The sequence below is a fragment of the Perognathus longimembris genome, chromosome 9 (genome assembly GCF_023159225.1).
Source record: "Perognathus longimembris pacificus isolate PPM17 chromosome 9, ASM2315922v1, whole genome shotgun sequence".
NCBI lineage: Eukaryota > Metazoa > Chordata > Mammalia > Rodentia > Heteromyidae > Perognathus > Perognathus longimembris.
In genome coordinates this window covers 70,995,292-71,017,927 of record NC_063169.1, presented here as the reverse complement: position 1 = coordinate 71,017,927, position 22,636 = coordinate 70,995,292, and the positions used below count along the sequence as shown (strand labels likewise).

Below are 22,636 nucleotides of genomic sequence, written 5' to 3'. Positions count from 1 at the left end.
CCCTGCCTTCCTGGCAAACGGAACGTCCTGCCCCCTCGTGCAGCGCGGCCTCCGCGGTCTGCCGCTCCGCGCCCTGCTGCTCCGCGCCCTGCCGCTCCGCGCCCTGCCGCTCCACGCCCTCCCACAGCAGCCCAGGGGGTGTCTCCTGCCTGTGACGAGGCTGTAGAGGTGAACTTTATTCTTCTCACTTCTTTTACAGGTTTGACAGATGAAAAAGTGAAGGCATATCTTTCTCTTCACCCCCAGGTATTAGATGAGTTTGTCTCTGAAAGTGTTAGTGCAGAGACGGTAGAAAAATGGCTGAAGAGGAAAAACAACAAACTAGAAGGTAAGCCATTCGGATTCGGCTTGAGTGTTGACTGATTTTTAAGCAAGTTGTCCTTGCCAGTGCTGGAGAAATAGAGAGCATCGAGTATATTCTAGAAAGCAAAATGTAGCATATAATGTTTTGTCATTTTTTTCTTTTGAAAAAGTTAAAATTGGAAAGTTAAACATAGAAATATGAATTGGAAAAACACAGAAATTAGACCCTTGACTTAAAAAAAATTGGCAAATAATTCTTGAGGATTCTATCACATAGAAAAATGTGCAAGCTGGGGTTATTCTGGATTTTATTTGATGCTTACTTTATTATTTAGCTTGGGTTACTATTTAGCTGCAGTGAAATAACGGAGACAGTTAACTTACAAAGAGGAAACGGTTATCCGTCTCCCAGTGTGTGGGCCCCGGCCCCAGGTCCGGTTATGAGAGCTCTGGGTCCGTGGTACCAATGGCGATGGCGAGAACGTTTTAAAATTGGCTTATAGGAACCCCTCACAGACTTAGAAAACAGAGGTCGAGGGAAGACGGTCCAACGCCTTCTGTGAACCTTGTGCTGCTGTGATTTCACAGAAAAGCTGCGGGCAGATGTTCACATGAGGAAAGATGCGGTCATACTTTTCTCTCTTCATTATTTAAGGAAAGCCAAGTTTGGTAACATCTTAAAACAGGGGGTACAGGGTACATTTCTCTGTCTGAAATGCTTTGAAACAGAAGTGTTTCAGATAGTGTCCTCTTCGGTCATGGGATTTTTGCATGGGATATACAGGTTAATCATCCCCAAAGGGAAAATCCGGGTTCTGGAGACAGAGAATAAGGAAATTCATGGTTCAAGGCCATTCCAGGGAAAGCATCTGCAAGATTCTTTTTAGCCAACAGTGGGGGACAGGGAGGTGTGCCTGTTATCTTAGCTGAGCAGGAGGCTGAGATTGGGAGGATTGTAGGTCAAGACCGGCCGGGAACAGTGTTGGTGGGACCTCTGAGCAGCCCCCAGCCGCGTGTGAGGCACGCCGGTTACCCTGGCCACGCACGAGACCGAGATCAGCACCGTCAGAGCTCCCGACATCCATCCGAGGCCTTGGTCAAAAACAAGACGTTCCTGAGGCTCCATCTCAGCAGAGGAAGCACGGGCTGGTGGATGCCTGTCGTTGAGCTGTGGGGCGCTGGAAATAGAAGCCTCTCTGCGCAGCTGTAGGCTAGGACAACAAGGGAGACCCTGTCTCCAAATAACCAGGGTGAAGAGGGGTTAGGGAGGCATGGCTGAGGAGCAGAGCGACTGAGCTAGCAGGCACCAAGCCCTGGGCTCAAGTCCCCCAGACCCCCCCACCCCACTAAAAAGCCCCTTCCTCTAAAGGCCGATGAAGGCCTTTAAAACTGAAAGCCTGACAGTGGCCCGTTGCGTTAAGATTTTCAGGTCGGAGGCCCGGATGCATAGTTGGGCCATACAGGATTTATCCCTGAAATGCTAAGTTCCTTTCAACTCAGAAAGTCATTGTACCCGTACTAAAAGTACAGAAAGAGAAACCGGCGAATGACTATCTCAACACTACTGGAAGACATCCTACAACACACAGAACTCATTCACATTAGCAAAAAACAAGTCTCCCTGCAGTGCACAAGACAGCCTGTTACTGAGCAAAAAGGCAAAAAAAAAACAACCAAAAATGAAAAAAACAAACACCAAAAAACCTGCAAAATCCCAAATAGAAGAGCTGAAACTTAATTTTCATAAATGACGTGCGTTCCTGCATGGAGTGTGACATCAAACACGGACTCGATGGACACGAGGAGTGTGACAGCCATGGACACGAGTGTGTCAGCCATGGACACGAGGAGTGTGTCAGCCATGGACACGAGTGTGTCAGCACACACGGGACTGGATGGACACGAGTGTGTCAGCACACACAGGACTGGATAGACACGAGGAGTGTGTCAGCCATGGACACGAGGAGTGTGACAGCCATGGACACGAGGAGAGTGTCAGCCATGGACACGAGGAGTGTGTCAGCCATGGACACGAGGAGTGTGACAGCCATGGACACGAGGAGTGTGTCAGCACACACGGGACTGGATGGACACGAGGAGTGTGTCAGCACACACGGGACTGGATGGACACGAGGAGTGTGACAGCCATGGACACGAGGAGAGTGTCAGCACACACGGGACTGGATGGACATGAGGAGTGTGTCAGCCATGGACACGAGGAGTGTGTCAGCACACACGGGACTGGATGGACACGAGTGTGTCAGCACACACAGGACTGGATAGACATGAGGAGTGTGTCAGCCATGGACACGAGGAGTGTGACAGCCTTGGACACGAGGAGAGTGTCAGCACACACAGGACTGGATGGACACGAGGAGTGTGTCAGCCATGGACACAAGGAGTGTGTAAGCCATGGACACGAGGAGTGTGTCAGCACACACAGGACTGGATGGACACGAGGAGTGTGTCAGCCATGGACACGAGGAGTGTGTCAGCACACACGGGACTGGATGGACACGAGTGTGTCAGCACACACAGGACTGGATAGACATGAGGAGTGTGTCAGCCATGGACACGAGGAGTGTGACAGCCTTGGACACGAGGAGAGTGTCAGCACACACAGGACTGGATGGACATGAGGAGTGTGTCAGCCATGGACACGAGTGTGTCAGCAGATACAGGACTGGATGGACATGGAGAGTGTGTCAGCCATGGACACGAAGAGTGTGTCAGCCATGGACACGAGGAGTGTGTCAGCACACACAGAACTGGATGGACATGAGGAGTGTGTCAGCCATGGACACGAGGAGTGTGTCAGCAGATACAGGACTGGATGGACATGGAGAGTGTGTCAGCCATGGACACGAGGAGTGTGTCAGCCATGGACACGAGGAGTGTGTCAGCACACAGAACTAGATGGACATGAGGAGTGTGTCAGCCATGGACACGAGGAGTGTGACATCAAACACGGATTCGGTGGTCACGAGGAGCGTGGCGGCCATGGTCACGTGGAGTGTGTCAGCACACACGGGACTGGATGGACACAAGGAGTGTGTCAGCCATGGACACGAGGAGTGTGACAGCCATGGACACGAGGAGTGTGTCAGCCATGGACACGAGTGTGTCAGCCATGGACACGAGGAGTGTGTCACACACAGAACTGGATGGACACGAGGAGGGTGTCAGCCATGGACACGAGGAGTTCGATGGCCCACGGTCACGAGGAGTGTGGCAGCCATGGTCATGAGGAGTGTGACACACACAGGACTGGGTGGACACGAGGAGTGTGTCAGCCATGGACACGAGGAGTGTGACATCAAACACGGATTCGGTGGACACATGGAATTCGATGGCCCACGGTCACGAGGAGTGTGGCAGCCATGGTCACGAGGAGTGTGACACACACAGGACTGGGTGGACACGAGGAGTGTGTCAGCACACACGGGACTGGATGGACACAAGGAGTGTGTCAGCCATGGACACGAGGAGTGTGACATCAAACACGGATTCGGTGGACACATGGAATTCGATGGCCCACGGTCACGAGGAGTGTGGCAGCCATGGTCACGAGGAGTGTGTCAGCCATGGTCACGAGGAGTGTGTCAGCCATGGACACGAGGAGTGTGTCAGCACACACAGGACTGGATGGACACAAGAAGTGTGTAAGCCATGGACACGAGGAGTGTGACATCAAACATGGATCCGGTGGACACGTGGAGTTCAATGGCCCACGGTCACGAGGAGGAGTGTGGCGGCCGTGGTCACGTGGAGTGTGGCGGCCGTGGTCACATGGAGTGTGGCGGCCACGGTCACGAGGGGGAGTGTGGCGGCCACGGTCACGAGGGGGAGTGTGGCGGCCACGGTCACGAGGAGTGTGGCGGCCACGGTCACAAGGGGGAGTGTGGGGGCCGTGGTCACGAGGAGGAGTGTGGCGGCCACGGTCACAAGGGGGAGTGTGGCGGCCATGGTCGCGAGGAGGAGTGTGGCGGCCACGGTCACGAGGAGGAGTGTGGCGGCCATGGTCGCGAGGGGGAGTGTGGCGGCCGTGGTCACGAGGAGGAGTGTGGCGGCCATGGTCGCGAGGGGGAGTGTGGCGGCCGTGGTCACGAGGAGGAGTGTGGCGGCCCACGGTCACAAGGAGGAGTGTGGCGGCCGTGGTCATGTGGAGTGTGGCGGCCGTGGTCACGTGGAGGAGTGTGGCGGCCGTGGTCATGTGGAGTGTGGCGGCCGTGGTCACGAGGAGGAGTGTGGCGGCACACACAGCCCTGGGGTTGGCGTGGCGGCCTCGCGAGCCCTGGGACACCGGCGCCCCTGTGAACTGCATCCGCCGTTAGGGATGTGGATCCGCGACTAAAACACCGTTTTGTGTCTCAGGAAACTCAGAGCCAGGCATGAGCAGCACCCACCCAGCGCAAAGCACCCGACGTTCAGCGCCGAGCACTCCGCGTGTGGGGAAGCCACGGAGTGCTCCTGGGGGTTCTCTCGGGCGTCTTTCCCCTCGCTGCTTGGTGTCAGTTGCCTTCTTTCCCATCGGCTTCCGTGCCGGCCTGCAGGGCAGTCCTCCTGTGTGTGTGGGGGGGGGGGGCGGTTCCAGCGTGAAGGGGGAGCCCCGGCCGGGCCCCACGACCATTGCTGCGCCACCTCCAGGAACTGTGGGGCTGTGTGAGCAGCAGGGGCAGGCCTGCTGCATCCTTCAAAGACGTCCCTCCGGGGCCAGGGATTGTTCCAGAACAGCTCCTGATGTTGGGGTGCCGTGTCTCGGGGCGCTGGTCAGGTGCCGGCATCCTCAGGTCTCCTCCGGGCCTGGGCTGGGCTCCGGGGTGCGGCTCTGCCCCACAGGAGCGGGAAGCCGGCGCACAGGCAGCGTTTCCTCGGCCAGGAGTTCCACGGGAGGAATGGAGAGTTCCACACGGGGGGAGGGGCGGGCTCTCCCGTCGCAGGACCGCCGCGGTCGTTAGGCTTCTTCGTTAAAATACAGTATTCCCTGCACAGGAGATCAACATTGACTTCAGGAGAAGCCTAAGAACCGGATCAATTCCTAAATCAGCTCAAAAGGTGAAAAGCCGGAAGGCAGCTGTGGGCAGCGTTGTCCTCAGATCCTCTCCGCGGGCTACAAAACAAAAGCCGCTGGTGTTGTGAACTTACACGAGTACAAAATCGTGCGTGCTTTTGAGTGGAGAAGTACCAAGACGGACAAATGGAAAAAGCCGCATGATTCGTTCACATCGGTTTACAGACGTTTGGACAGCCACACCCTCTTCCCTTCAAACCGGTAGATGATTGGTGGAGGGAGAAAATTCCAGTCACACCAGCCCCCTTAACTTCAAACCTCCACACACACACACACACTGCTACTCTTTTCAACTTGTTCTTTTTAGTGCCACTTTTTTTTTTAAAATTTTTTGCTTTGATAACAATTGAACTTCTTAGAAACCATTTTTTTATTATTTAAAAAAATTTAAAAAGGAATCTAAGACTCTATAACTTTAGAGTCTGTTAATAAACTTGTTTCAGAGGCCCGGTGGTCATATCTTCAGAAAATCTGCTTTCTCGTCGCACCAAGCTTAGAGGGTTGTTTTCTAAGGGACTCACTCGGGTCAAGTCCGTGTGTAGCTGGTGTTGAAATGCCATTTGCCTTTGGTTTTAAGGAGCATCCTAGGTGCAGTGCTTTGGAAAGACAAAGTGGGAGAGGAGAGGGGTGTGTGTGTGTGTGTGTGTGTGTGTGCGCGCGTGCGTGGAAGCTGCTAGTGGATCTGCACTGTGGCTTGGGACCTGGCCGGGCGTGTGGTGTGTGGACGTGGGCAGCCAGTCGCGAGTCGGAGGCGGATGGAGGAGGAATCGTGGGGGGCTGAAGGAGACGCTCGTGCTGTGTGAGCCGTGTCATGCCGTCCTGGGGGGGCGGTGTGTGTGTGCACAGACGGGCCAGGCCGGGCCGGGCCCCCGCGTGCTCCCCGAGGGTCGGCTGTATCACGTACCCCGCTGCGGCTGGGAGAACCCCGCCGGGGCCCCTGACCCGGCGCCCGCGTCCCGGCGTGGGCGGGCAGTGCCGTGGCAGAAGGCTAAAAAGGCAGCCCATCTGCAGAAGGCCGTCGTGGTGGTGGTACTTCCATCCCGAGACCGGCGTAGACTCAATTTGTGATGCTTAACTTTTATTTACAATTAAAAGAAAAAACCCTCATATTGTAACACATTGTAAATGAGCCTCCGAGGCATTGACACGCATGACATGTTCTGTGTATTTCAAGCCCGTTGGGTTTCTAATTGTATTTCTCCCCCTTCCTTCTCCCTCCCTCAGATGAATCGACTCCTAAGGAAGTCAGCAGGGTAAGTACCGTGCATGCCATTCCTGCGAATGCTACCACGGGGCAAGAAGCAAGAAATGCCTTGGTACATTTTCTTAGTGTTCGCATGTATTAAAGTGTGGAAAAAAATCATGGCGAAAAGTCAGCCCGCTGTCCGCCAGTCCACCCCGTGTGGAATCAGGTCAGCGGAGGGAGGCTGCCGCGTAGACACTCCAGGCCGAAGGCGCCAAGCGGGTGCATTTTCCCCGGCCCACGCTTGCTGTAGTATTTTCTGGATCCGTGGGTGACATGGAGAGACGGAAAGGCAGGCTGGGGTCTAGATTCTCTTAAAGAACCCAAACGACAGGTGAGGTCGGCAGCCCTCCACCTAGCAGCCCTCCGCCAGGACCGCGTCGCCGAGCCGCCTCCCGGCCCCGCGTGTCTGGCTCTGCTCCCGTGGGCGCCTTGCCCGGCCTGGCTTTCAGGTCAGACGCCCTCTTGAGAGGAGAACAGACATTGCTCAGCGCACTTAGATCCACTCCACGTGTCCTTCTCATGTTTTGGAGAAATACTCGGTATTCATGCTCAGACACTAAGCGAGCTTAAAAACTGAGCGGGATTAACCAGTGGTTAATACAACAGAACGATCCGTCATTTCCTAAGAAACAGGTATCGAACTTCCATGCAGATGAAGTATTGGAAATATTGTTTGCACTGCCACTGATGCAGCCTAATGTAAGAAGTCATTTTTCTTTGTTAGATACGCGCTATCATTCTACAGATAGAATTATTATTATTATTTTTTTATTTTTTTATTTTTTGGCCAGTCCTGGGCCTTGGACTCAGGGCCTGAGCACTGTCCCTGGCTTCTTCCCGCTCAAGGCTAGCACTCTGCCACTTGAGCCACAGCGCCGCTTCTGGCCGTTTTCTGTATATGTGGTGCTGGGGAATCGAACCGAGAGCTTCATGTGTAGGAGGCAGGCACTCTTGCCACTAGGCCATATCCCCAGCCCCCTACAGATAGAATTATAGATGCAGGTAGATTCATCTGTGAAGAACGGATTCTCCCAGCGACCCAGGCCGGGGTGGGGGCGGGTGGCCCGGTGCCGTTCCTTCTGACTGTAGCAACCTGCACACTAGATCTCCGTGAGTCTCGGGGTTTCACCAGTGACTGCAGGTTAAGTAGAGGGAGAGACAGGAAAGTCGCAGTGGGGCTGGTGGTAGGGAGGCTCACTGGGGACACATTCAGGGAGGAGCCTGCGGGAAGGGAGATGGCATGCGAAGCGCAGAGGCCCTTGTGGAAGGGCCCCCGGGTGTTTGACTCCGCCAGCCGTGTGTCCTGGCTTGTCTAAGTGATGCGGGGGGGGGGTGGGGAGGGAGGGTTCCAGGCTACAGGCGCCTGGGGACAGGGGGATTTGAGGGATTCCATCAGCACGATTAGCCCTTTATTTTACTGTTACCATGACTGTTGTCGTTGTTGTTGTTAAAGTGGTTCCATCTTATAAGCAAAGGAGAACGCTTTCTGACAGGACCGGGGAGAGAGAATGTCAGTGTGAGAGAAACGCCTTTCCGCGTGGTGGGGTCTGGGGTTCCGGGGCCCTTGCCTCCCGTCCTGTGGAAAGCAGGGGGTGAAGGAGAGCTCCGCGTCCCTTCCAGTGCTTTTCTTGCGTTGCGTCCGCAGTGTGAGTAGCTCCTCCGGTCCGCGTCTGCCCTTTCTCAGTGGTGGGCGAGCGCGCTCACTTGCGTTCGGCCAGTCTTGGGGGGGCGGGGGGGGGGGGCTTGCTCGCTGTCCCGGGTTCGGGACGTCCTTGTGCCCGGTCCCTCGGCGGGCCGGTCCTCACCAGCTGCTTTGTCCTTCTGAAGGTCCCCCGAGGCCACCTCGCCTCTCTGCCTCCGCACTCACCCAGCACTCTCGGGGACCGCGCCCCCCGCCCCCCCCCCCGCCCCCCGCTCCGGCTTCCGCACACCGCGCTCTCCTGCACTGGTGCCGGCTCCACTGCGGTCCGCGGGGCGCTTGGACTCGGGTCGCAAGCACTGCCTCGCCGTGCAGTCTGTCTCGCGAGCTCACTGATCACTTTATTCTTCTTAAGTTTTCTTGACAGTGAAAAGCAAATGTTTTTCCTAAAATTCATTTTGCTTTTTTTTTTTTATTTTTTTTTGGCCAGTCCTGGGCCTTGGACTCAGGGCCTGAGCACCGTCCCTGGCTTCTTCTTGCTCAAGGCTAGCACTCTGCCACCTGAGCCACAGCACCGCTTCTGGCCATTTTCTGTATATGTGGTGCTGGGGAATTGAACCCAGGGCCTCATGTATACGAGGCGAGCGCTCTACCGCTGGGCCATATCCCCAGCCCCAGAATTTGTTTTGCATAGGTCCCCCCTCCTATGGAAATTCTCTTTCCGGTGTTTTGGGGCGAGGCGTTCTTTCTAGCCTGTCGTTGTGCGTGTGGGGTGTCTCGGCGCGTTGTGTGCTCACTGCGCTGGGCTGGGCCTCTCTGGAACGATGCCCTTCTCACCCCTGGGTGCTGAGAGAGAAGGAGGCCCGGCCGGCTGTGACCCAGCCAGCGTCCCCAGAGGCTGGGAGTGAGGACCCGTCCTTGTGACGTTTATGTCTGGTTGATGGGGACAGATTCTGCGTGGGGACCCAGGTTTTGCTGTCTTGTCTCCATGTTATCTCGGCTGCTGGCAGCGTGACCGTGTCAGTGTCACTTAGCAGTTCTGCGGGCCGAGGGAACGGAGCGCTCCGCTCTGGCCCTCAGGGGTCAGGACGTTTCTCCCGGTTTCTGGCCAGTTCTGTCAGTGGTCAGGCTGGCTCTCCGGTCTCTGGTTAGTGTGTGGACATTGTGGGAACTTAGGTCCAGCTCTATGCAAATTGAATTAGGACCCTATACCATTGCTTTGTCCACATATAGACACACATATATCTAGATCTGTGTCTGGATCTATATGCCTTTTAGGCAGTGCCACTTTCTTGGAAAGGGGCATTGAAAACAAGCCCCAGGGACGCATTTTGATTTGCCGTGGTTAGGACTATGTCCAGCCAAGTTTTCTTGAAATGTGCACGGCACGAGACAGACCTGGTTGCCCAGTTGTGTCACGAATTCAGCTTTTCTTCCTAGTCTTTACTCTTTTTTTTGGTTGTCATCCTAAGGCGAGAGGGGAGAAGATCACCACACAATGACAACTTTTAAATATTTGTGTCGTCTAGAGGAGCTGGGGTCTCTTTTTGTTCCTGTCAATGAAAGCTGGTATTTGCAGTTGAGAAGTGTTTGCACTATGGTTGTTTTCACACTGTGTGGTCATAGGAAGTGACACTGTTACCCTCCCTCCCGGGGTGTGCCCAGGAGGAGACTGAAGGCAAGCCTTGCCCTCCTGGAGAGGGGCTGGCGACCCCAGAGGAAGGGGAAGGACCGTGGATCAGTCCGTGCGTGGAGCCCGGGAGGAAGGGCAGGCAGAGCTGGAGCCCCTGGGGTTTCCGCTTCTCCATCAGAAGGAAGCACTGAAAAACAGCATGAGGTCTTTATTAAACCTACTCCTTCTCTTTCCCTGGGTTTCTCTTTCTTTCTCTCAATATCAGAAACTTAAGATTCTGTTGGGTACAGGCTGGCTTATTTAGCTGAGGTGACGTTGCTTTGTAATAGTGTTGACACTCAGAATGGACACGTAGATGTGAGAGGCAACCCCAACACACAGGAAGTTGAAAATTCTAGATTTTTCCTCCCCCCGCCCCATCAGAACACGCCCAGTATGAACCTGCGGTGTGAGAGCAGTTGCGAGTTCCACAGCGACGGAAGCACGCGTCTGTGACGCTCAACTTCTTCGAGGAACCGTTCTGTAATTTCACAGTCTCTCCTTGGTGTTCAAATCCTTCGCGTTCTTCGCTTTCTCTCTCCTGTCTCTCTTTGAACTGTAACCCCCTTGGCTGCGCTGTTTGGTGAGGGGAATGGCTTTGCGGACGTTCCCGGCCGGGAGGGTCCCGGGGCTTCAGCTTCCGGTGGACCAGAAACGAGTGGATTAATGTGATGACCACTGGCCTGTGGGGCTGCAAGTAAAATTCGAGCCGGCCTCTGCTCAGCCGTGATCACAGTTAGGAGCCGCAATTGAAGTCTCTGAATTCCAGACTTAACATTTCCAGATCTATTGGTTTAAAATTCCTGGATCTGTTTGGGAACAACATGTATCATCACCTGAATTGGACAAGTGGCTTCAAAGTAAAAGTTCCCGGGACTTATAGAAATAATTAACCCATTGACAAGTTAATTATTTTAAAGACATGCCATTTTCCCATAGATGGAAAATTTTAAACGTCGAATTGCAATAATCTTAGAAGAAACGTTCTCCATTGGAGGGGGAATGCTGCCTTCTTCCCGGTGCTCACTGACGTTGCGACAGGTTTTTTTTTTTCTGTCGTGTGTGTGTGTGTGTGTGTGTGTGTGTGTGTGTGTGTTTTCCGTCAGGTGTGGGCTTGGACTCAGGGCCCAGGCACTTCCCTGATTCTCCACGCTCAAGGCTAGTGCTCTACCACTTTGAGCCACAGTGTAACTTCTGGTTTTTGTTCTGGTGGTTCACTGGAGATAAGACTCTCACCGACTTCCCTGCCCGGGCTGGCTTTGAACCCCGATCCTCAGATCTCAGCCTCCTGAGCAGCTAGGATGACAGGCGTGAGCCACTGGTGCCCAGCTGTGTGTGTGTGTGCGTGTGCGTGTGCGTGCCTGTGCGTGTGCGTGTGTCCTCACTCACCCTTACGCCGTGGCAGGCGTGGTAAGCTCTCTTCGCGGGGAAGGTGTTCCGAGTGTCTTTCTCTGCAGCTGGTCATTAACCCTCGCTCCGACCTCACCATTCTTCAGCTCAAGGCTGAGGCCATCTGACAGGAAGGCCTGCGTTCCATTTCTGACAGCCTGTGCAGAGTCCTCTCCTCTTCTTCCTTCTGCAGTTGGCTTGCACAGCAAGAACACATGCTAATCAAGAACAGAGTTTAAAAGTTATTGTGACAAAGAACTGTGTTGACCCCCAATGCTGGTCTTGGTCCTCTGAATCAAAGGCTGATCGAAGGTTACTGTTTGAGGCGCATTTCTTCACCGCGTGGAAGAGAACACGATGACCATTGTCTAGAAGAATTACCGTCGTGCATAAAGCGCAGTTGTTTATTAATCACTGTTTGATTGTTGTCACGGCTGTCAGGACTCGCTGTTATTTTCTTGTCTACTTCTCGGCCCGAGGACGGAAAGCCCCGGAAGCCCCCATGCGCGGGGCGTCTCTGCAGGTGCCGCCGTAGCAGGCGCGTTGCCGAGGCAGGCGGGACGTGCACCTGCCCCCTAGGGAGGCGCCGCCCCTTGCCCATCCGCCCCGGTGAGCGAGCTGCGGCTCACTGCCAGTTTAAACTCCCCGGACGTGCTGGCCGCATCCCCCCGTGATTTACACACGCTCCCCGAATCGCAGACCGACACGCCCTTCCGTGCTGGGGACCTCCGTGTCCCGCTCACCTGCTGATGGCTGCCCACCCCTCACCCACGACTCCCGCCCCGTCCTGAGAACGGGCCGCTCCGCCCGCGCGTCCGTCCCGCGCCTCGCTCTCCTGCCCTCGCTGGTCATGACGGACGCTGCGGGGCGGGACACCTGCCAGCCCTCAGGACGCACGGCCGCCCCGGACGCGCCACGGGGCCTCGGGTCCTCGGAGCACGCGCCCGCCCCGCGTAGACGCGCCTGGAGAAAGCGCGGAGACTCCGAGCCGCCTCTGCGGCTAGAGCACAGCCCACGGGCCCTCGCCCGCCCCGCACGCGCCAGGGCCCCGTCCCCCGTGCCCCGCGCACGCCCGCCCTCCCCCCGCGCCCTCGGCGGTCGGCCTAAGCCCACCCTCACGCGACAGCCCGGGGGAAGCAGCTGCCCTCTCCCTGTCTTGCCCGTGGCCGGGCCCAGAGAGGGAAGACGCTGCCCATTTTACGGGAGGACGTAGATCTGCAGTTGAGACGTTGGGAGACGCCATCTTCCCGTCGGGGGGCTGGAGGTCGTCATCCTAGCTACTCGGGAGGCCGAGGTCTGCAGTCTGGACAGTCTGGACAGAAATGTCCGAAGAGACTCCATCTTCGCACTACAGGCAGCAAGAAGCCAGCGTAGAAGCATGACTCCGGCTTTAGAATACCAGGACAACAAGCAAGTCAACCCAAGGGGAAGCCCTGAGTTCAAATCCTAGCACTACGGATGCTGTGAAGGCTAGAGAACTCTGAAGAGGTCCCCGCTGGCCAGGCTCGGACCATCTGAGCAGCAAGGTAGAGGTCAGTGCTCGTAGGCGACATCTTATGAGTAAAATAGGAAACGGGTTTCCTGTTCCTCTGTGTGAACGGAGGAGAGGACGCAGGAAGCTTTCCTTCCCAGCAGAGTGCTAGGTCTACACGCGGAAGGCACGATGGAATCCGCACCCACCAGTTCCCTGGGCAGTCGTAGCGGGGTCTTGAGGAAGCACCGAGCGGAGGCACACTGGCCTGTACTCGTCAGAGGCGTCAAACTCACGACACGTCAGGAAAAGCCAAGGCGCCCTCCGCGCCGACGGACTCTCGGAGCTGGAAGGGACGGCAGCCGTGATCTGAGTGCGAGTTCGGGTGGGTGGAGAGGCAGCCGGCTAGGAAGGACTCCCTCTCTTCAGTTGCTCTCGCCAGATGCAGAGCGTCACCCCGCTTTCCCTGCGCCCAGCCGCCTGCCCAGAGAATGACCCCCGCTGGTTCCCCGCCGGGTCCACGCCCGCGCGGGGGGCCGAGGGTGTAGTAAGAGCTCGTGGGGAGCAGAGCTGGGCGGCGTGCCTCTTCGTCAGTGTCGCGTGCCCTTGCGGGGCCCTGGGCTCCCTCGCGCGTGTGGGGGCGTCCGGACCTGCGAGTGAACGGGGTGGGGCCGGGAGGGCGTCCCGAGGTGGCCTCTGTCCCTCGCGGTGTCCGAGTGGGAGTTGGGTCCGCTGGCAGCACAGCTTTGCTGGTGAGACGAGTGAGGAAAGGGACAGCGAACGAAGGAAGCTCGCGGTCGGCCTCCTCTGTTCTGTTCCACGGTGTGCTCTGGACGGGGACCCCATCTTCCGCGTGAACTCGGGGGGCACACGGGCCACATTGCAGGCTTCCTCACGCGCTCGGCCGAGCGGGGAGGGAGCCCTGGAGAGGCAGCCGGAGGGCGGCGCAAGGTGCTGTGCGGGCGCCTCGCTCCGGCCTGGTCTTGCTGTTTGTGGGCGTGCCCGGGGAAGCCGTGGCACTTGTGGGCATGCCCGGGAAGCCGTGGCACTTGTGGGCGTGCCGGGGAAGCCGTGGCACTTGTGGGTGTGCCCGGGAAGCCGTGGCACTTGTGGGCGTGCAGGGCGACTGCCTGCCTGGGTAACCCCTCATCCGCCCCCATGCCCGGTGCTGTGGCCTTCAGAGTGGAGGATCACAGACGTGTCCCACACACAGCGTGTGGGGGTGGGGGGAGGCTGGAGGCCAGCGCTGCTTTCCCAGGGTTGGCCCCCCCCCGCGCCGTGGCAAGCCCAGGGAGCATCTTCAGCGACAGGCAGCAGGATTCGCGTTTAGGGTGGAGTGTGGAGTCTGGTCACTGAGGCACACTTGGTGACGGGTGAACGAGGAGGAGGGGAGCGCTCCCTGCACTGTGGAGAAGATAGAGCCTGGGTGTGCTCACCACGACACCTGTGCCGCAGGCGTGTGCACGCGCGTGTGTGCTCACGACACCTGTGCCGCAGGCGTGTGCACCGGACGGCCTGGCCCAGGGCTGCCGGAGCCGTGTGTGTGTGTGTGTGCGCGCGCGTGTGTGCTCACGACACCTGTGCCGCAGGCGTGTGCACTGGGGCTGCCTGAACCGAGTGTGTGTGTGTGCTCACAACACCTGTGCACGCACCGGAACGGCGGGGCTGTCCGTGACCACGCTGCTGGCGGCCTCTCCGTCCCATTCCGCGGGTCCCGGGGTCCCCTGGGGAGGCCTGGGCGCTGGGAGCCGAGGTCCCTAGCGTGGGAGAGGGGCCCCCTCAGGCAGTCCTCGCCCCGATGTCTCAGTCACGCTGCCATGATTACACAACTCCAGAAGCCAGGTTGTGGCAGGCGATGTTTGGTATCTCGGTATAGACACCTGTCACGTACAGCTCAGGGAATCATCGGAATAGGCGGAACACTCTTCCTTTTCAGAGCACGTGTTCTGTAAATGCATAGGATATTTAAATCATTCTTTAGGAAAGCACAGTGAATCGCTAGTCCGTGGAATTCGAGTTCTCGTTGTACTTTGCTGGTAACCACCCCTTCTTTTTGTTGTTTAAAGTACCAGGACACAAACATGCAGGGTGTGGTGTATGAGCTGAACAGCTACATAGAGCAGCGGCTGGACACGGGCGGAGACAACCAGCTGCTCCTCTACGAGCTCAGCAGCATCATCAAGATAGGTAAGGCGCGGCCGGATGCCTCTCCTCGCGCACCGCGGACGGACGGACGGACAGACGGACGGACACCCGTGGGGGCATTCGCCGCTGCCCCGCCAGGCCAAGAGGAAAGAGAAGACCTTGGCTATGCAGTGACCAGAAGGATCAAACCCGAAAGTTCCTAGAGTCCTGAAGCGCCAATCTGGTGTCTACGTGGAACACACTTGGGCCCTGAGTTTTCATAGGAATATATTATTTGGTTCAAGTAAACCGCGTCATATGAAGGAAACCATTGCTTTTAAGGGGAGTGAGCATATCTGGCATATTTGGGTAAGATAGGGCTATATTTTGAATAGAATGGGGGGGGGAAGTTATATCAGAAAAGTAATTTTTGAAAAAGATATATTCTTAGGACTTGATTTTTTTTCTCCAGAATACCCACTATGACAATTGAGTTTGTTTCTTCTTACAAAATGACAATACGGATATATTTGACATCTGATGTAGTACTTAACCCTATGCCGGGTGCTTTTTTAATATGTGCTTTCATGCATACGTAACTGTATTATGGTATTTACCTTCAGATGACCCTGACGCGGGGTGTGGGGTGTGTGTGTTGGGGGGTTGCGGGGTACTGTGAACTCAGATGTGGTATGCTGGCCCCCCTAACACTTAAGTCACACCCCTAGACCTGTTTTGCCTTTTTCTTACCTTTAGATAGACTTGCTTGCTTTCTGCCAGAGTTGGCTTGGTCTGTGATTTCCCCCATCTCCACCTCGTGAGCGAGCGGCTAGGATGCAAGTATGAGCCTTTACACCCGACTTCTGCCCGGCTTTGGACACGTTGAATCCTGTTCTCTCTCGTGGCTGTTCAGGCAGCACAGGCTCCCCATTTTGACCAGTGCTTATTTTAGCTGTTTAGTAGTAGGACCATTATGTAAGGCACATTTTAAGATGATAAAAATTAAACAAAATTTCCTAATTAAAACAATCTTCATGCGTATGGGTTGACAGGTGTGTCGCGTCATGGTATGTCAGCTGTTGTAGGTGCCAGAGGACAATGTCACATTGACAATGGGCAGGCAGTGATGAAAACCTAGGAAGGCTGGTCCAGTCGGGTTAATAAAGAAAGCCATGAGTTATTCTGTTATTTATTGAATTATCATTGGTTATGCGAGCAAATCTATTCAAAAGGCTCATTTCTGATTCTCACCATTGACAAATTATACATTCTTTAATTGAGATTAGTTTCTTTCTTTTTTTTTTATTACTTTGGCAGCCACGAAAGCTGATGGATTTGCACTGTATTTCCTTGGAGAATGCAATAATGTGAGTATCTCTATTCAAATTTCTGTGCTCTAGATAGGAAATAGCAATAGGTCTTTGACAGGACTTACTGTGTTACAAATAATGGGCCTGTCATAATTAAGTACTTTAAACTCATTTTTATTTCTTCCCCTCCCTCTCCTTCTTCCCCCTCGCTCTCCTCCCTTTTTCCTTGCTGCCGTGAGGTGGTGTTATGTGTTGTTTTGCTCTCGTAGTAGGGAATGAACCCAGGGCCTGTGCTCAGCGGGCACAGTGCTAGACCCCTGCGCCAGGCCGCTGTGTGTTGCTTCCGGTTGTGATTAGCACCCATCGGGTGTTACACAGCAACACTCACATCGAAGGTCTTGGAGTCCGTTTTGTCCTTGCTTTGGTTTGTAGTATCCTGTACCGTGGGTAGCAATTGTAGATGTGTGTTGTTCGGTACAGGTATTCCAGTACTTGGGGCTGGCGTGCTATCGGGAGCCTGTGCCCATTCAAGCACGACGCACAGCGCGATCAAGTAAAAGCCGAGGTGGCACCGCGTGAGCTGTACTTTCACAGGACGGCTCTGTAAGTGCTCGGGGACCGGCTTGCTGGAGGCAGGTCCCAGAGCATCTGAGTCTGTGACTTATCACTCTGCCTGGGCTGGGGCCCCCGGCTCTGCCTGTCCTGCACTTGGGGCCCGCACCGCTTTCCTCTGCAGGTGATAAAAACTAAGGCCGTGTTCTAGCACAGTCTTCGTTGATAATATTTTCATTCGAAGCGTAAAGCTTATTTGTGAATTTATTTGCCATTTCCTGTGTGTGAATTATATGTTAGGCAGTGTACGCGAGGTTAGGAGATACATTTGCATCATCTAAGTATGGCTATATTCTTGAGTAATCAAAATACTTTATGTTGATGTTATTTAATGGGTTAATAGAAATGGAGAAAAAGCGTCCAGAGATAAGTGATTTTAGTCTTGTAAAACAGCAAATAGACTGATTATTTGCTGAAATATTGAAAGCATCGGTGTTAATTATTTAAGGTATTCAGTATTTGCGCATCAGCTCGTGTAGGCGTGTGTTTGGCATTGCAACACCGTAGGGATCGAGTCTCTGCCCTCCGGAGACTCAGCTCCTCTCTGTGGTGAGAGAAAGCCTTACCTGCACAAGGACATGTGGGGACAATCCAGAGAAGCTAGTCGCTAATAAACCTAATGATCCAAAGAGAGAAAACATAATTGGGAGGGGAGATAGTGAAAATGACGGGTTATAATGGGCACATTTTCGCTGATGAGCGTGAACCCAGATAAAATGGCCAGTTTCGAGGAGTAGGCACACTGCTGTGTAGCGTGAACCATGGGAAAATGCCGGGTCTCCAAGGAACGGGGTGAGCATGGTAGCAGGTGATCACCGCTGCAAACAGCAGCAGGACGTTGCTGAGCAGACTGCGTTTGAGGGCCAGCCGGGCTGGGGCCGAGGGGCAGCAGGCAGCCTGGGTTCCGGTGCCCGCAGAGTCCACCGCCCCGAGGGGCTCCCCCCAGGGAAGAGGCCGCTCCGGAAGGAAGGACTCTCCCCAGGAAGTAGGTTAGCTTCGGAGACCCTGGGGTTCTGACTCACCACTAGTGACGATGGGATTGGGGAGAGACCCGTACACTTCCTAGGCCTTAATCTACCCTCTCCTATGTCTCAAGTGCTGTGTCATCAATGCTGTTCATTCAGCAAGCCTCTGAAACACCTGCTAGCGACAGAGGACTACGCTAAGTTGTGGGGCGGGCGAAGGTTCTCTTTAGCGCAGGGTCAGTGCTGTGAGCTCCCGGAGGGGTGCAGGTGCACTGGGTTGTAGCGACACAGACTGCAGGCGGGTGTCCGAGGTCTCTCCCCCGTTGACAGGCAGCTGGCACAAAGAACTGAGTTCAGAGGAGGAATGGCTTCGTCAGGCGCCGTGAGTCTTGCCATTTCACTGTAGCAAGGTCGGATGTAGACAGGTGCTTTTGAGATATTTGCTGGGGGGAAAAATGGTTTCCTGTGGTTGAATTTTTGCTTACCTCACTTTTTTTTAGTGTCTGTGTTCCATGTTATTCATTCGCACTTAGCCGCACGTTCAAAATAACATTTCCCCTGTGACAGTGTTTCTTGGGTGATCACTCAGAACTTGTCCGATGTCACGAATGCCGATGGCACTGAGCTTTTGATCCGCAGTAGGTCACCGCCAGGCCCGTGAGTGGGATTGGCGAGCCGGTTAAGTCGTTTTCCTTTGTAAACACAACACGACCCACTGTGAGCCCGAGAGCCCCTCCCTCCGCACCCGTGCCCAGACGCTTCTGGAAGGCAGCCTTCCCCGTCTGCGTGCAGCAGGTGTCTCGAGTGAAATGGCAGCCCCGCTCCCAGGACCCCCCTCCCCCCACCCCCACGCACGGCCTAGCCTCACACACCGCCCCCTTCAAGGGCACACGTCTCCTCCTCCGCACCCCCGACTTCTCAGGACTCCTAGACCGTGAAGAAGGCGTTCTAGAGTTCTCCCTTCCCCGGGGGGCGGAGTGGGGCAGAAGAAACGGCGTCGTCAAACCGCTGCCTGGAAGTGTTGCTTTGTGGGCGCAGCCTGTTGGTGGTAGTGTTTGTGTGCTGGTGCCACGTGCGCCGGCGGGCGTGGCGGGGTGCTTCCTTTTCCAGAGCTCCTGCGGTTTAGATGCCCCGTGAGCGCCACGGTTTTCTTACTCTCCTGTGCCACCTAGTGGCCTGTGAGGAAAGGAACAGGGAAACCTATTTTTCATATGTCCTTACAAATAAATGGTTCTAAAACCCCGCTGAGAATTTACACAGCAGCAGCAGCAGCAATGTGGGAGGAACAGATACTTCAATGACAGGTGAAACCGGGCCGCTTGCCTGGTGGCCGCGGGCCCCGTCTGAAGGGAGCCCGGCCGACGGCCTCCGGAGTTGTCCGTGGCTGTACTGGGTCGTCCTGTCCTACGTGGACTGGGGACGGGAGCCGTCACCCCTCCTCGGATGCCCCAGTGCGTCCCCGTCACCGCCCAGCGCCGCCTCCGGGGGTGCCCGGGACAGGGCCTCGGGGTAGTCCTGGGCTATGGAAGCGCAGGGTTCCGGCGTCGGCCCAGGACACGCGTAAAGCGAGCTCTCTTCTTCCTCCTAGAGCCTCTGTGTGTTCACGCCCCCCGGCATGAAGGAAGGCCAGCCGCGGCTCATCCCCGCGGGGCCCATCACGCAGGGCACCACCGTCTCTGCGTACGTGGCCAGGTCCAGGAAAACGCTGCTCGTGGAGGACATTCTCGGGGTGAGGACTCCTGACTCTCCATGTCACGTGTTTCTGAAAAAAAAAAATGACGCATCGTTTTCGACATAGAGTCTAAGCTGTTTTAAGATAAAACGAAATATAGTAAGCCCGCCCTGTTCACAGGTTTCTTCCACATGGTTTTGGCCAAGTACAGTGCTACATACATGCAAAAATAAATTTCAGCCGCAGAAGTTTCAGATTCTAAGACGGGTGTCGTTCTGCTCAGTGGGTACAGAGAAGCGCTCGGCCAGTCCCGTGGTGCCGTCGCTTGTGTGTACGTCATTTGTGATCTGCTGTGTACCTGCTCTTACCTTTGTGAAAATATACTTCCCCCAAAGCAGACGTTGCCCTGAGCGAGGTAAAAGGGCATGTGCTTAAAGCGATACAGTGAGAAACTCGGGTCTGATTCAGATCTGATGACCGGTGTCACGTCTAGAAGCTGGGTGAGATTATGGAAAACCTGGATTAAGCACCCATGGAATTTGCGATGAGGAGTAAATAAGATGTAGGTTTCGGTGAGCAGTATTCATGTATATACAATAGTAATTTCTTTTTTTTTTTTTTTGCCAGTCCTGGGCCTTGGACTCAGGGCCTGAGCACTGTCCCTGCCTTCTTTTTGAACAGGATTAGCACTCTGCCACTTGAGCCACAGCACCACTTCTGGCCTTTTCTTTATATGTGGTGCCAAGGAATCGAACCCAGGGCTTCACGTGTACGAGGCAAGCACTCTTGCTACCAGGCCGTATTCCCAGCCCTCTAACAGTAATTTTTTTTTTGGCCAGTCTTGGGTCTTGAACTCAGGGCCTGAGCACTGTCCCTGGCTTCCTTTTGCTCAAGGCTAGCACTCTGCCACTTGAGCCACAGCGCCACCCGTTTTCTGTATATGTGGTGGTGGGGAATCGAACCCAGGGCCTCATGTATACGAGGCAAGCTCTTTCGCCACTAGGCCATATCCCCAGCCCCTCTAACAGTAATTTTTGAGACAGTGATCTAGCTTACTCCGTGGAGTTTCGAGCTGTGTGTGTCTGACCCCACTTTCATGGAGCACAGGTTAAGTCTGAATAATTTCAGCGCCTTTGCAGCTCTCCCTCGGTGGAGATCTTCCTGGAGCCACAGACCTGTGGACACCCAGGGTCTGCTAGACAAATCGAAAGACGGTTCCGTGTCTAGCTCGTGTCCACATTCAGGACATTGTCTCTTACACACTCACTAAGCGCTGAATTTGAAGAATCCTTATTGGTATTCATGTGACCAGAACAATTGCCGCTTTCTGTTCTGTGTCCTGCCGACATGCTTGTGGGCCAGCCCGCACCTGCCGGGCAGCAGACTGCCTCCAGTCCTGGTAGTGTCTCACAGTAGCCACGTACTGCCCCCCGGGGTCTAAGGACCGACCCCTCTGCTGCTCTGGGATGAGGCCGCCGGGGCCATCACTTAGGTGCCGTCCGGTCTTGGATGACCTCCCTTCTCCATGTTTCTCTCTCTCCCCATCCCGCAAGCTCGCCGGGCACATCCCACGGTGGCCCGAGCCCCAGAGAGGTGAGGGGAGGTGCGTTTTGAACCTCCGCTTACATCAGGTCCACCGCCGTCCTGTGGGTTGCGAGGTCACGTGACCCAGCGGGAGGGCTCCCAGGGGGCCCTTGGAGCGGCCTGGCGGGCAGAGTGGACACCTTCGCGGGGCGGTCACCGCCGGGAGCTCAGACTTTCACAGGGAGGAGCACAAGCAAGCGTAGACAGGCAAGGAGCTTTCTCCACACCAGTGCTAACCTGGAGTCTGAAGCCTGAGTTCTAAGGGGCTTTTATTTGGGGCGGGGAGGGACTAACTATATAATTTTGAAACCAGGTGCTAGTTACATTGTAAAAAAAAAAAGGAAATAGAGATAGAGCATAACCTATACATTCTAACTCGAAAATGTTCTTCTGTGCGTACATATTTCTAAAGATATGTGAATTACACACAGAGATTTATTAAATTTTTTTTAACTATTCTTGGTTCAGGAAAAGTTCTGATTTGTGGCTAATAACTTCCTACAGCCAGTACAAATGGAAGAAATAGCATTAGAATTTTAATAGTAAGCCAGTCTATTTCTCTATGTTTCCTGTCAGTGATTGTGCTAAGGAATAAAATGATTAAAGTTAAAAAGTAATTTCTGGGGCTGGGGATATAGCCTAGTGGCAAGAGTGCCTGCCTCGGATACACGAGGCCCTAGGTTCGATTCCCCAGCACCACATATACAGAAAACGGCCAGAAGCGGCGCTGTGGCTCAAGTGGCAGAGTGCTAGCCTTGAGCAAAAAAGAAGCCAGGGACAGTGCCCAGGCCCTGAGTCCAAGGCCCAGGACTGGCCAAAAAAAAAAAAAAAAAGTAATTTCTGTTCATATGATAAATAACTGATAGTTATCAAACAATTTGAGGGCTTACCATTCTTACATGGGCTTTTGAGGCTCAATTAGATTACTGTTATTAACATACTCTTTGGTGTTACTCTAACCTTGAAAGTAGAAAAAGAAGAAATGTTTAATAGTCTATGTAGTGTTTGCATTTGGAGTGATTTATATGATCTCATTATGCTTGTGAAGACTGAAGACAGTCTGGCTACGAAGATGAATGGATAAATGTCAGCTTTTATGATGATTTTATTATTATTACACAAAATGAACATACAGGTTCATTCATCAAGTTTGTCCTTTTCAAGGATAAAATAACATGAAAGTAATATTGAATATAGGGTTGTTTTTTTGGGTTTTTTTTTGGCCAGCCCTTGGACTTGAACTCAAGGATTGGGAGCCGTCCCTGGCTTCTTTTTGCTCAAGGCTAGCACTCTGCCACTTGAGCCACAGTGCCACTTCCAGCTTTTCCTGTGTATGTGGTGCTGAGGAATCGAACCCAGGGCTTCAAGCATGCTTGGCAAGCGCTCTACCATTAACCCACATTCTCAACTGATTATAGGTTTTATATTACTGACAATACACATTTTTAAAGTAGGATTTTATGTAACCATCACCATTTGCTTTTCTTTTGAAAAAGACAGCTCATTATTGACTAGAAGAGTCATGCAAATTTCTGAAAGAAATTAGCGCTGTAACGTGATTCTGTTTCTTTCCTCTTT

At 54.3% G+C, this 22,636-nt stretch overlaps 1 protein-coding gene across 1 annotated transcript in view; it reads left to right on the top strand.

Annotated features, from left to right (window-relative positions):
* Positions 1-22,636, top strand: part of Pde10a (phosphodiesterase 10A) — a 267,542-nt gene that overhangs the window by 214,746 nt on the left and 30,160 nt on the right. The window contains 5 exon segments of the mRNA XM_048354421.1: positions 200-328; positions 6,599-6,627; positions 14,858-14,978; positions 16,233-16,282; positions 19,391-19,531. Coding sequence (XP_048210378.1) covers positions 200-328; positions 6,599-6,627; positions 14,858-14,978; positions 16,233-16,282; positions 19,391-19,531 — 470 coding nt within the window.